Source organism: Rhincodon typus, chromosome 16, assembly GCF_021869965.1.
Source record: "Rhincodon typus isolate 14 chromosome 16, sRhiTyp1.1, whole genome shotgun sequence".
Taxonomy (NCBI): Eukaryota; Metazoa; Chordata; class Chondrichthyes; order Orectolobiformes; family Rhincodontidae; genus Rhincodon; species Rhincodon typus.
In genome coordinates this window covers 10962362-10977506 of record NC_063347.1, presented here as the reverse complement: position 1 = coordinate 10977506, position 15145 = coordinate 10962362, and the positions used below count along the sequence as shown (strand labels likewise).

The 15145-nt window shown below is 42.5% G+C and overlaps 1 protein-coding gene across 1 annotated transcript in view; it reads left to right on the top strand.

The window, feature by feature from the left end:
- Positions 1-15145, top strand: part of uba1 (ubiquitin-like modifier activating enzyme 1) — a 272418-nt gene that overhangs the window by 34124 nt on the left and 223149 nt on the right. The window contains exon 13 of the mRNA XM_048606255.1: positions 4004-4200. Coding sequence (XP_048462212.1) covers positions 4004-4200 — 197 coding nt within the window. The remainder of the gene's footprint in view (positions 1-4003; positions 4201-15145) is intronic.

Here is a 15145-nt window from a genome sequence, read left to right as displayed (position 1 = left end):
TGGATTTTATTTCCCACCTTTTGACCTTCAGTCATTTAAGCGTAAATTCAAATGCTGATCACTGTGATACATGTTTACAAAATAAACTATTACCAGATAATTGTTAAGAGAGTGTGCTGCCTCCAATCCTCCTTTCTATACTGGGACTAAGGGCCTGTTCAGTTAACAGCAGAAGAAGAGGAATTGTCACCAAGTATTAAGAAGAAGATGCACATGCCTTAACAACAAAATAGAGCTTGGCCCCTGAGAAGGAGCGAAGCTCCGAAAGCTTGTGTTTTCAATTAAACCTGTTTGACTATAACCTGGTGTCATGTGATTTTTGACCTTGAATGTTAATAGATATTAGTTACATTGTGGTTATTTAGACATAGTAGCTAAGACCACGAGGAATTAGGGTTCACACATTTGACCTGATCAAGATGTGGAGCCGGCCATCCTAATGCTTCACTCTAGACCATGAGACTTCACCAGATCAGGTAGAGCCTAAAGAAGTCTCCAACACTAGCCCTTTCAGAACCAACACCTTATACACCAATTGCCTTGTCTGTGATTACCAACAGTCATTTTTACTATTTGTTGTGTAAGGGTCTGAAAGCATTAATACTGAAGTCTGATGATGTAATATGGACTTGTGGACAGAATAGCTAAGAATCTCATAGGAGCAAGATCTAGCTTCTGGCCCTCCTCAAAATCTCTAACAATGTCTGTCATATCAATGTAACCTGTAACGAGTTACTAACATGCAATAAATTATATATTGTTAGCTGCAAGAGACTCTGAGGAAGGGTCACCAGACCTGAAACATTAACTTTGATTTCTCTTCACAGATCATAGATCATAGAATCCCTACAGTGTGGAAACAGGCCCTTTGGCCCAACAAGTTCACACTGACCCTCAGAACATCCCACCCAAACCCTTCCCCCTATAACCCACCTAATCTACACATTGCTGAACACTATGGGCAACTTAGCATGGCCAATCCACCTAGCCTGCATGTCTTTAGATTGTGGAAGGAAACCAAAGCACCCAGAGGAAACCCACACAGACACAGGGAGAATGACCAAACTCCACACAGACAGTCGCCCGAGGGTGGAATCATACCCGGGTCCCTGGCGCTGTGAGGCAGCAGTGCTAACCACTGAGCCAGCCAGACCTGCTGAGCTGTTCCAGCAGTTTCTGTTTTTGTTTCTGATTTACAACATTCACAGTTCTTTCGGGGCTTTTTTTGAGACTTGTTCTAGTTAGACCAGAAAATGGTTTTCCACTCCCACACTGCACCAAGCAGGCCTTGTAGTTTCCTACATTTGAAGGAGGATGGTGGCAGCAACCCTTATCATGAACAGCAGCTCATACGGTGTACGGAGCTGGAACTACCCAAGTAACACTGCTCACTGCAGGTATTTCTGCAGCTCAATTCAGTCAATGCAACAATATCACAGTTACAATCAGCAGAGCCTGCTCTCTGCTGTTAAATTGTTTTGTTGTCCATGTGTTTACTGGTTTAAACTGCACAACAAACATGTTCAATTAGTATATCAACAAATGATAATGTTGTACATTACTAGGAATAACACACGCAAAGCTGTGTTTCAAGGTGGACCTACAGCCTTAGGCTTTCCATGGGGTCAATGAACTGTGGTGTGGGTCATTGAATGAACCTCTTGTTCCCCAGTTCTGAGGAAGGGTCACCGGACCCGAAACGCTAACTCTGACTTTCTTCTTCACAGATGCTGCCAGACCTGCTGAGCTTTTCCAGCAACTTTTTTTTTTGTTCCTGATTTACAGCATCCATAGTTCTTTCGGTTTTTATTTGGAATTTTACAACAGTTGTCATGTCAGCTTTACTGAAACGAGCTTTATATTTCAGGATTATTAATTGAAATTCAAATTCCACTATCTGCTGTGATAGAATTTGACCCATGTTTGCAGAGCATTAGCCTGTGTGATAGAAGGGAAGCAGCTATCAATAGAATAGCTAATGAGATGAGAAGTCTTCCTCCAGGATATCACATAGAGACTTTTTCTTGCTCTGTATATATTGTACGCAGTCCAATAAAAGAACAATAAAATACAAAGAACTCTTCCATTCCTGTCACTGAGCATAGTGAAATGAACCTTGGTTTCAGGATTGTTAGTGCAGCAACATTCCTATTATACCGCTACAATAATAAAAGCAAGCTTTTTTTTATTTATTTAAATTCTTTAGCACAGTCAAATTTGCAAATGCTTCTAAGTAAAAGCATCTTTTTTCACCAAAAACCCGTGAGCTAAAAAAAACCTTTCCTAAACACAGATCTAATGAAGTACTATCACCATCATGCATTAACACAAGTACAAACTCATAACTGGTATGATTAAATGTTAATTTATAGGTCTACCTGAAAACAATGCAACTTGAGAACATCATATAAAGCCACCACAGTCCCAAAGGACCATAGGGATATTCTCAGAGAAAGAGATAATTGGCAATGAGTTTAACCTGATGGTCACCACTCCACAGGTGAAGGGTGATATTGACAAGACAGGACCTTCATAATGGTCTCAGCCAGCTTGGGAATTGAACCCACACTGTTAGCATCACTCAATATTACAAACCACCGGTCCAGCGAAGTGAACTAACTAACTCCCAACATATAAATATTTAGATGCATAACAATTCCTGCACCCCACATCGCACACCAACCTTTTTGGCTGACAGTGCAAGCCTCTTAGCTGGAGGTGGTGACATTGTGTTAGACTGCTCTCCTGCAAGCAGCTGGGGCTTTACTTTGGACACTCCCTGATCCTCAGCACTACTCTCAGTCCTCTCATTGGCTGAGCTGTGCGTTTGAGATTCTGAATCCGAGTCTTTGGGCTCAGAGTGTTGGTTATTCAATCCATTTTTTGCAACGTTGCTCCCATTCAAACTGCGTTTTGCACTGCCAAAATCTTTCTGTGTGTTATGGATATCTTCTTTTCCTTTCTGCTCAGATCCACCAGTTAACAATGACTTGAATGAGCTAGATGTAGGTCGTTCCTTGCTTTCTGGTGCAGTCACCTTTGCATTTTCTGATACTGATGTTCTGCCACTACTTGAGTTACTTGCTGACTGGCCCTGAGAAGATTTTGATTGTAGCTGGGGTAAAGATTTCTCAATCCTCTTCAATGACTCATCTATGAAGGTTGGTGCACATGTTGGTTTCACTGGAAGCTTGGGTGACTGGTTAGTGCTGTTTCTTGGGACTGGCACACCAACACTTGCAGAAGCTTGCAACTTTGCTTGCAGAGACTCTGGTTTCTTTGTCATCTGAGGTGAACTCGAATATCCATTCAGTGTGGGCTTCTTGGGCATGGTTGTGCCATTACTGGTTTTGGCAAGGGTCTGTAACAGGTTCTGCTCAGATGCATCATCTACACTGCTGTTGGCATTCTCAAGTAGAAAAGTACATAAGCCTGTTGATTCAGCACCACCTTGATATTGCTAGAATGAACCATTGAATCATTCATATGATACCATTGCCCATTACTGGCCTTGACATAACGGTAGTAGTGTCCAGCATGACAACTATACCCAGAATGTACCAACACTGCATACAATCCATAATTGACTGGCTCACCATTACTTTGGGACATATATGGCCACATATTCAAATGTTCAGGATAACCAACATGCTTTGTGATTTTACCACCACTGAAGTTTGCAAATCATTTCAGGGACAGGGTCAACACATTTGAAACTCTGTGAATGGAAAAGCGTTTGGTAGCTGGAACCTTCTTCTTGCTCTTCGCGCATATATAAGCATTCTCACCACTGAGGAACTCAGGCTTCACTGAGAGCTCGAGGGCTCTGACAATATTGGGTGCTTGCCTTATTTCAAGAGCAATATCCAAATAAGGATCGTACGTATCCGATACAGTCTTGCACACAGAACATTTAACACTAGATCTAAGATATCCTCCGAAAATTTGATGTACATTTCAGGAGAAATGTTGTTTGTAATGTCCATTTTCCTTTTGCTTCCAGGACGCTACATGGATAGCCGTTGTGTCTTATACCAGAAACCACTGCTGGAGTCAGGTACACTGGGTACGAAAGGAAACTTCCAGGTTGTCGTTCCTCACCTTACCGAGTCCTATTCATCCAGCGGGGACGCTCCAGAAAATTCCATTCCCATCTGTACGCTCAAGAATTTTCCCAATGCTATTGAGCACACATTGCAGGTAATTGGAGAAAACGATTAATATTATGCTGAGGCATCGTCTCACAAAAATGTTGTAAGCTGTAATATGGAATGGAGGCATTCTGGAGACCTTCTGCTCCTAAGAATCTATGTTGAGATAAAAATTAAAACCTGCTGTGATGCTGGTCTTGGTAAGGGAGGGGACATTCTATTTTATATAGTCAAGAATGTTATGCCATCTGTAATACATTGATGGGGATGAGCCGGTGTTAGACTGGGATGGACAAAGTCAGAAGTCATACGATACCAGGTTATACTCCTTTTATTTGAAATCACAAGCTTTCAGAGCACTGTTCCATCATCAGGTGAAGACTTCGGGACAATGCTTTGAAAGCTTGTGAGTTCAAATAAACCTGTTGGATTGTAACCTGGTATGTAATATAAGCATGTATTGCCTCATGGATACATAGAAATAGTTGTGAATTAAGCATTGGACAAATTTGTATTCTAGACTGCAGAGATCTTGGCTCTGGTGTTGTTTTGTATGTTCCTAATAAGTATCTTTATCCTTCCCTATAAAGTATGAGACAGTCTGTAGTGTGTAACACTTTGATATGACAAGAGGAATGTAACCAACAGGAAATATGCAGCAGAGATGTTGTCTCCAATAACGTTAATGATCTGCCAAAGCCTTGCTGGAGACGATTAAGCAGAATCTTAAGAGTGTTTTGTAATGTGAAAGATATTTTTGCCTTGGATTGTGCAGTGTATTATTACGTGTCATTAAAATGGAAAATTCTTGAAATATTCAGTGGATCTGGCAGCATCTGTGGAGCTGGAAACAGAGTTAACATTTCAGGCAGATGTCCCTTCACCTGAACATCGTTGATCTGAAATTTTAAATCCATCACATCTACTGAACATTCCCAGCATTTTCTGTTTTTGTTTATTTCACAATTGTAGAAGCTGCAGTATTTTGCATTTACATTGCTAATTTACTGTGGCTGAATCAGTGAAATTATCTATTTCATATTCTCTGTTTTTACTTGTTTTAGATATTTGAAAAGTCTTTGTTCTGTCCAATTTTCTAGCAATGCTATAGGCCGTGGTCTTGGTAACGATCAACTGTCTGAAATATTTCGAAGTCATTCGAAACCCGTTCACATAAAATCAAACCAGTACATTCCCTCACTTTTTGAAATGAATGTTCTGATCTTAAGTTTTAAATCCCAGGACAGTCAGCATATCGGGAAGGAGTTGGGGGACATTTGATTGAGTTGAACTGCAAGCTATCTGTCCAAGGATATGTGCACCAGAGATATAAGCTAAGCATTGAAGGTGGGGAAAATGAAACTGTAGTGACTGTAAAGAGGTCAGCCAGGTGGACCTCATGGAAAATGAGGTCCCTGATTGGGGCTGTTAATCTGGTCCAGTCAGGGAGCCCTGGTTGATAGATATAAACAGGAGTGTCAGAGGTTCTGGAGATAGTAGGAACTGCAGATGCTGGAGGATCTGAGATAACAAGGTGTAGAGCTGGATGAACACAGCAGGCCAAGCAGCATCAGAGCAGCAGGAAGGCTGACGTTTCGGGCCTAGACCCTTCTTCAGAAATGGGGGAGGGGAAGGGGATTCTGAAATAAATAGGGAGAGGGGAGAGGCGGATAGAAGATGGATAAAGGAGAAGATAGGTGGAGAGAAGACTATGATGGGATGAGAGAGGAGTTAGCGAAGCTAGCATGGGAGCAAAAACTTTATGGTGGGTCAATTGAGGAATGGTGGAGGACTTTCAAAACGATTTTGCACAGTGCTCAGCAGAAGTATATTCCAGTGATAAGGAAGAACTGTAGGAAAAGAGAGAGCCAGCCCTGGATGTCTAAGGAAATAAAGGAAAGTATCAGATTGTAAAAAATCACATACAAAAAAGCAAAGAGTAGTGGGAAACTAGTAGACTGGGAAATCTTTAAAGGCCAACAGAAAGCCACAAAGAAAGTTATAAAGAAAAGTAAGATAGATTATGAGAGTAAACTAGCTCAGAATATAAAAACAGGCAGCAAAAGTTTCTGTAAATATATAAATCGTAAAAGAGTGGCGAAGGTAAACATTGGTGCTTTAGAGGATAAGAAGGCCAATTTAATAACTGGGAATGAGGAAATAGCCAAGGCATTAAACAGTTATTTTGTGTCAGTTTTCACAGTGGAAGACACAAATAACATGCCAAAAACTGATGGCAAGAAGGTTATAGCAGGTGAAGACCTAGAAACTATCAGTATCACTAAGGAGGCAGTGCTGGGCAAGCTAATGGGGCTAAAGGTAGACAAGTCTCCTGGCCCTGATGAAATGCATCCCAGGGTACTAAAAGAGGTGATGGGGGAAATAGCAAATGCACTAGTAATTATTTACCAAAATTCACTGGACTCTGGGGTGGTTCCCGCAGATTGGAAAACAGCCAATGTGACGCCACTGTTTAAAAAAGGAAGTAGACAAAAAGCAGGTAGCTATAGGCCAGTTAGCTTAACTTCAGTAGTGGGGAAAATGCTTGAATCTATCATTAAGGAAGAAAAGCAAGACATCTGGATATAAATTGTCCCATTGGGAACACCCAGCATGGGTTCATGAAGGGTAGGTCATGTTTAACTAATTTGGTGGAATTCTTTGAGGACATTATTTGCATGGTGGACAATGGGGAACCTGTGGATGTGGTGTATCCGGATTTCCAGAAGGCATTTGACAAGGTGCCACACCAAAGGCTGCTACATAAGGTAAAGTTGCACGGTATTACAGGTAATATATTGGCATGGATAGAGGATTGGTTAACCAGTAGAAAGCAAAGAGTAGGGGTAAATGGGTGTTTTTCTGGTTGGCGGTCAGTGGCTAGTGGTGTGCCTCAGGGATCAGTGTTGGGACCGCAATTGTTTACAATTTACATAGATGATTTGGAGTTGGGGACTAAGTGTGGTGTGTCAAAATTTGCAGATGACACTAAGGTGAGTGGTAGTGCAAAGTGTGCAGAAGACACTGAAAGTCTGCAGAGGGATGTAGATAGTCTATGTGAGTGGGCAAAGGTCTGGCAAATGGAGTACACTGTTGATAAGTGTGAGGTCATCCATTTTGGTAGGAATAACAGCAAAATGGACTATGTTTTAAATGGTAAAAAATTGCAGCACGCTGCTGTGCAGAGGGACTTGGGTGTCCTTGTGCATGAATCGCTGAAGGTGGGATTGCAGGTGCAGCAGGTGATTAAAAAGGCAAATGGAATTTTGTCTGCCATTGCTCGAGGGATGGAGTTTAAAAACAGGGAGGCTATGCTGCAGCTGTTTAGGGTCCTGGTGAGGCCACACCTGGAGTACTGTGTGCAGTTTTGGTCTCCTTACTTGAGAAGGGATATACTAGCACTGGAGGGGGTGCAGAGGAGATTCACTCGGTTGATTCCAGAGTTGAGAGGGTTGGATTATGAGGAGAGACTGAGTAGACTGGGATTATACTCATTGGAATTCAGAAGAATGAGGGGAGATCTTATAGAAACATATAAGATTATGAAGGGAATAGAGAAGGTGGAGGCAGGGAGGTTGTTTCCACTAGTGGGTGAAACTAGGACTAGAGGGCATAGCCTCAAACTAAAGGGAAGCAGATGTAGGACTGAGGTCAGGAGGATCTTCTTCACCCAAAGGGTTGTGAATTTGTGGAATTCCCTGCCCAGTGAAGCAGTTGAAGCTACCTCGCTGAATGTTTTTAAGGCAAGGCTGGATAAATTTTTGAACAGTAAAGGAATTAAGGGTTATGGTGAGTGGGCGGGTAAGTGGAGCTGAGTCTCAAAAAGATCAGCCATAATCTTATTAAATGGCGGGGCAGGCTCGAGGGGCCGGATGGCCTCCTCCTGCTCCTTGTTCTTATGTTCTTATGTTATTTCCATTCACTAATATTGTCATCGAAATTTATCATGCAGTTCATGCGGCAGGTTCTGCCACATCCACATGGTTTCATCGTTGTCTTTCCAGCTTGTTTTTTTGTTTTGGTTGCCTTGGGGCCTTCTCCTGATGTCCTCCTGCTGGAGGCCAGGGCCCCATGTATCTCCATCCCCCCTCCATCCTTGGTGGCAGCATCAGAAGAAAGAGCCAGGATCCCTTCGGTTGACCTGGAACCAGGATCCCATCGGTCAATGTCCAGTGTCAGAGAAGGTGCAGGACCCACGCAGCGTGACCGTCTTCAACCCGTCAGAGGTGGTGGACATGGAAGTGACATCACCGGTGATGGCAGAACAGGAGCACGTTGCCAGGACAATGGGGACCATGTTGGTGACTGGAGGAGTAGAGAGGGTGAAGTCTACGGAGAGGGAAGGATGAAGTTTTGAATCTATTTCAGTTTTAGTAACATCAATTTAATATTAACTTATTCAGTATTTTACCATTTATACAATTTACTGAGTAATTTATTCTGTAATCCAAGATGGCGCCAGAATGTGGCGACATTATCCACTTTTCACTGTACCTAGGTACAAGTGACAATATTAAATAAATCTGAATCTAAATCTAATGGAAATGTAAAAAGGGTATGATATGAGTTTAAAATGAGAATTTCTTTGCATAGGAATATACTTGTCTAATGATCCCTTCATTCTATAACTTATATGACCTAAAGATGATATATGATTGACTCTCCGTGTGCAATATCCTTTGTGATCAATTGGTTCATTTCAAACATATTAAATCTTAGTAATTTAACAGAAATAGCTTAGCCTTGGGTAAGGGTGATTAGAATCAAAGCAATTCTTCATAAATAATGAAGAATTTTTTTATCTCTTTGTGAGTTTGACAAACATGGCACCTCAAATTGAAATCCCAATAAGCTAGGATATCACTTCATGTATTGCATAGGGTTTTAGTTTATTTAACAAAATCACTACTAATGAAGTTAATTTAAAATGATTGAGCTTCTGATGAACGTCAAAGATAGACATTCAAGTATTGTGTCACAGTATTTCAAAAATAGAACATCAGTCTCAATTTATTTGAAATCACTCTGGGGTGAAAGTGAGTGTAATAAGATTTTAATTAAAATATAATTTATCTCTTTTCTTCCTACATATAATGCAGCTGTGCTGGACATTAACTCCTGAAATAGCTCAGCACATATTAACACAGAATCAAAGTTGGCCAAAATAGTTCTCTTTTACAATTGTGATTACACATTACAGCCAGAATTTAACTCACATTCTGTTTTTTGTGTTTCTGACCCTATTATGTGTGCCGAAGATGTCCTCTAGGTCATTTGATTTATGGAATGAATTGGAAGGTGTTGATTAAAAGGATTTCTCACCTTGTCACTTTGGACCCTTGCCTCAGGAAGAGCAGTGATCAACGTATTGACAGAAATCCAACATAAACAAATATCAGGACACTGCTCCATGTGGAAATCCAATTAAGCAAACTCCCAATGCTGCTTTTTACATTCACGATTCAAAATAGTTTCCTAACTATGTCTCAAATTGCCTCCACGTATTCCCACTGTCATCTCGTAATGATCCTTCATCTACTTTTCTCTACTGAAAACATCCCATTAAAATAATATCAGACCAATGCCGAAACATCCCAACATATTAGCTGTTTCTGAATTCTGCCACATAGTAGTCTCTGATTCCTGAACACTCTTACTCCACCTCCCTCGCCACCTCTGTCCCCTCCCCCACTCTACTCCCCACTCTCTTGTACTCCATTATCTCCCCTTCCCCTACTCCACTGTCTCCCACTCCCCAACTATTCCCCTCCCCATTCCACTTTGTTAGTCTCCAATTAAATCCCAATTTCTCACTCCCCCCAGCAATGTGGTCATGACCATGACTCTCCATATATGGTCTCGTACCTGCTGTAGACAATCCCATTCCGATTGTGGGGTCCTGACACATAACCGGCGGAAATGGACAAGTACCCAATGGCACACATCGCAACCTCAGGCAGAGAGTGTTTCCTAGCGTAACCTTCATTTCTGGCTTCATGTGTTTTGTTGTGTGAGGAGAGGTTCTAGGAATCCACCAACCAGGTTGACCTCAGGCTTGAGAGTTACCACTGCCTGGAGACAGCAACAGTGTGTTCCATTCACTTCTGATAAGACCACTGACTCGAAGGGATCTAGGAAGGCCACCACAGGTTCAGCTTTTTACATTACAGCGCTACCACCGAAGTCATAGATGTAGTCAGCAGAAAAGAGACACTTGCATCAACTGAAGGTACACTTATATTCCCCTCTTGTGTCATTAACACATTTCAAACCGCTTCAAATTTCTTTTTTTTGAAATGGTTGTCCCTACTCAATCATGGAAGCCATTTCAGGCCATTGTCAACCAACAAACGACGGTGAGATGAGCTTTTTCTTTCTGACTCACTTACAGGTTGCTGGTTGACCCAGCATTAATTGCCCAGCCCTAGTTGCCCCTGGGAAGGTAGCACTGGGCTGCTTTCTTGAACCGCTGCAGCCTATTTAGTGTAGTCCAATGCTGTAGGGGAGGAAATTCCAGGATTTTGGCCCAATGACACAGCGATACATTTCCAAGTCAGGATGGTGAGTGGCTTGGAGCAGAACTTGTAGGTTGAGGTGTTTCGATATTTTTGCTGCCCTTGTTCTTCTAGATGTTAGCAGTTGTTGGTTTGGATGGTACTGTCTTAGGAACCTCGTTGAATTTCTGCTGTCAATTTTGTAAATGGTACACATTGCTGCCTCTGTGTGTTGGTGGTGGAGGAATTAAATGTTTGTAACTGTGTTGCCAATAAAAGGGCTGCTTTGTTTTGGATGGTGCCAAGAGTGTTGTTGGAGCAGCTTTCATCCAGGCATTCCATCACACTCCTGACTTGTGCCTTGTACATGGTGGATGGGCTTTGGGAATTCAGGGGGTGAATTACTCACTGAATGGGTGATTCTACAAATACATTAAGGACAAAAGAGTAACTAGGGAGAGATTGGGGCCCCTTAAAGATCAGCAAGGCCAACTATATGTGGAACTGCAAGAGATGAGGGAGATACTAAATGAGTATTTTGCATCAGTATTTACAGTGCAGAAGGATACGGAAGATTGAGAACGTGGGGAAATAAATAGTGACATCTTGAAAAATGTTAATATTACAGAGGAGGAGGTGCTGGATGTCTTAAAACGCGCAAAGGTGGATAAATCCCTGGGACCTGATCAGGTGTACCCTAGAACTCTATGGGAAGCTAGGGAAGTGATTGCTGGGCCCCTCGCTGAGATATTTGTATCATCGATAGCCACAGGTCAGGTGCTGAAAAACTGAAGATTGGCTAATGTGATGCCACTATTTAAGAAAGGCGGAAAGGAAAAGCCAGGGAACTATAGACCAGTGAGCCTGACATTGGTGGTGGGCGAGTTGTTGGAGGGAATCCTGAGGGGCAGGATTTACATGTATTTGGAAAGGCAAGGACTGCTTAGGGATAGTCAACATGGCTTGGTGCGTGGGAGATCATGTCTCACGAACTTGATTGAGTTTTTGGAAGAAGTAACAAAGAGGGCAGAGCAGTGGACATGATCTGCATGGTCTTCAGCAAGGCGTTCAACAATGTCCCTCATGGCAAACTGGTTAGCAAGGTTAGATCACATGGAATACAGGGCGAACTAGCTATTTGGATATAGATCTGGCTCAAAGGTCGGAGACAGAGGGTGGTGGTGGAGGGTTGCTTTTCAGACTGGAGGCCTGTGACCAGCGGTGCGCCACAAGGATCGGTGCTGGGTCCACTGCTTTTTGTCATTTATGTAAATGACTTCAATATGAACATAGGAGGTATGGTTAGTAGTTTGCAGATGACACCAAAATTGGAGGTGTAGCGAAAAAGGCTACCTCAGAGTACAATGGGATCTTGATCAGATTGACCAATGGGCCGAGGAGTGGCAGATGGGTTTAATTTAGATAAATGTGAGAAGTTACATTTTGGTAAGGCAAAGCAGGGTAAGACTTATACAGTTAATGATAGAGCTCTGGGGAGTGTCACCGAACAAACATACCTTGGATTGAAGGTTGATAGTTCCTTGAAAGTGGTGTCCCAGGTAGATAGGGTAGTGAACAAGGCATTTGGTATGCTTGCCTTTATTGGTCAGCGCATTGATTTATACAAGTTGGGAGGTCGTGTTGCAGGTATACTGGACACTGATTAACCTTCTTTTTGGAATACGTCATGCAATTCTTGTCTACCTGCTATAGGAAAAATGATGTGAAATTTGAAAAGGTTCAGTAAAGATTTACAAGGATGTTGCCAGGGTTGGAGTGTTTGAGCTATAGGGAGAGGCTGGATAGGCTGAGGCTATTTTCCTTGAGCATCGGAGACTGAGTGGTGACCTTACAAAGGTTTATAAAATCATGAGGGGCATGGATAGGGTAAATAGACAAGATCTTTTCCCTGGGGTGGGGGAGTCCAAAACTAGAGGGCATAGGTTTAAGGTGAGAGGGGAAAGATTTAAAAAGGGACTAAGGGGCAACTTTTTCACGCAGAGGGTGGTGTGTGTATATAATGAGCTGCCAGAGGAAGTGGTGGAGGCTGGTACAATTACAACATTTAAAAGGCATCTGGATGGATATATGATTAGGAAGGGTTTAGAGGGATATGGGCCAAATGCTGGCAATGGGGCTAGATTTATATAGGATATCTGGTCGGCATGGACAAGTTTGACCAAAGGGTCTGTTTCTGTGCTGTACATCTCCATGACTCTATGATTCCTAGATTCCAACCTGCTATTGTCATCGTAGTATATATATATAAATGGCTGGTCCATTTTAATTTCTGGACAATGGTAATCCCCAGGATGTTGATAGTAGGGTATTCAGTGAAAGCAACATCATTGAATGTCAAGGGGCAATGGTTAGATTCCATCTTATTGGAAATGATCATTACCTGGTATTTGTGTGGTGTGAATATTTCTTGCCATCGGTCAGACCAAGCTTAGACATTCTCCAGATCTTGTGGCATTTGGGCATGAATTTCTCCAGTATCCGAAGAATCACAAATTGCATTGAACATTGTGCAGTCATCAGTGAGCATCCCCCAATTCTGACCTTGCATTAGAGTAAAGGTCAATGATGAAACAGCTGAAAATGGTTGGGCCTTGGACACTATCCTGAGGAACTCCTGGCACTGAGATAATTGACTTCCGACAACAACAGCAACCATCTTTTTTTGTGCCAGATACAACTCCAACCTGCAGTGAGATTTCCCCCTCATCCCTGTTTTGCTGGGGCTCCATGATGCCGCACTCAGTCAAATGTGGCCTTGATAATAATTAGAATTCAGTGGAACATCCATAGTAACAGATGTAGGCCATTCAGCTCCTCTACTCTGCTCAGCTACTGTAACAGAACATGGCTGATTTGCAGTTCACCTTCATATTGCTGCCTCATTGAAGTTATCAAGGTCTAAGCAGCAAGGAAGCATCTATTGATCCATGTCTTGAAAGATCCAATGGTCATTAGAAAATGGAATTGTATCAATGAACACACCAGCACCCACCCCAATCCCCAACCCAGTGTAAGAGGTGGGGCTGAAGGGAAGCATGCTTTCTTCCAGCTCTCACACCAGCTACTCACCATGGCCCAGCAGGGTGGTCTCTTGGCCCAGTGTGGTGGTGTCTTGGCTCGACATGGCCGCAGCAGAGATTTACGGTCTTGAGATGATTCCAGAGCGGTCTCCTGGCCTCAAGAGCCTCGAGGTGAAGCCCAGCACGATCTGGAGTCAAGACCCAGTAGACTGGTTTGGAAGGACCATTGTTCTGAACTTTTCAATTTCTCTATTTTCTAACTTATTCCTACAATCTGCAATATTGGACTTTTTATTTCTTTATTTTTCTAATTTTTTTCATAAGAACGTGTACTGAAGAAACTGTACCAAGCTGCCTTATACCTAAGATGGCACCGTAAGTGGCGACTTGTAAACTTTTCACTGTACTCATCTGAGTGCATGTGGCAATAAAGCTAATTCAATTCAATTCAAGATAACAAGGTGTAGAGCTAGATGAACACAGCAGGCCAAGCAGCATCAGAGGAGCAGGAAGGCTGACGTTTCGGGTGTAGACCCTTCTTCAGAAAGCATTTTTTATTGATGGCTCCTTTGGCTGATGGCATAAAAATGGCAGAACATTATACTGAAGGCTGTACGTTTTATAGAGCACTCGTGGCCACCTAATGTCCCAAATTATTTTAATGGGCAGTGAACCATTTCTTTTCAATTTGTAGTCACTGTTGTGATGTAGGAAATGTGGCAGGCAAATTTGCATACAGCAAGGTCACAGTAATTGTAATGTGATGATGGACAGATAATTCGTTTAGGAGAGTGCATATATTAAATGGCACATCGGGAATAACTCCCCTACTTCTCTTTGAAGTAATGTCATTTGATCTTTTATATCTGCCCGAGCAGGTAGACGAGACTTCAGTTTAACCTTACTGGAACTCATTGCCACAGATGGCTGTGGAGGCGAGGTCACTGAGTATATTTAAGACAGTAACAGATAGGTTCATGATTGTCAAGGGGATCGAAGGCTATGGGGACAAAACAGAAGAATGGAGTTGAGACACTTATCAGCCATGATTGAATGGCAGAGCAGACTCAATGGGCCAAATGGCCTAATTTCTGCTCCCACGTCTTATGGTCTTACTTTTGAGAACACAGCATCTTTGACAGTCCCTCATCTGATTTTTAGGCATAAGTCCAGGACTGGGATTTGAACCAGAACCTTGTAGCTCTAGTATAAGACAGAGCTATAGCTGCTTGAACATTCTACCTTATTAGCATGTGGGACGAGTGTTAGCCTAACCTGTCTAATGGGGGGAGTGTTAGTGTAACCTGTCTTGTGGGGGGAGTGTTAGCGTAACCTGTCTAATGGGAGGAGTGTTAGCGTTACCTGTCTTGTGGGGGGAGTGTTAGTGTTACCTGTCTTGTGGGGGGAGTGTTAGCGTAACCTGTCTTGTGGGGGGAGTGTTAGCGTAACCTGTCTAATG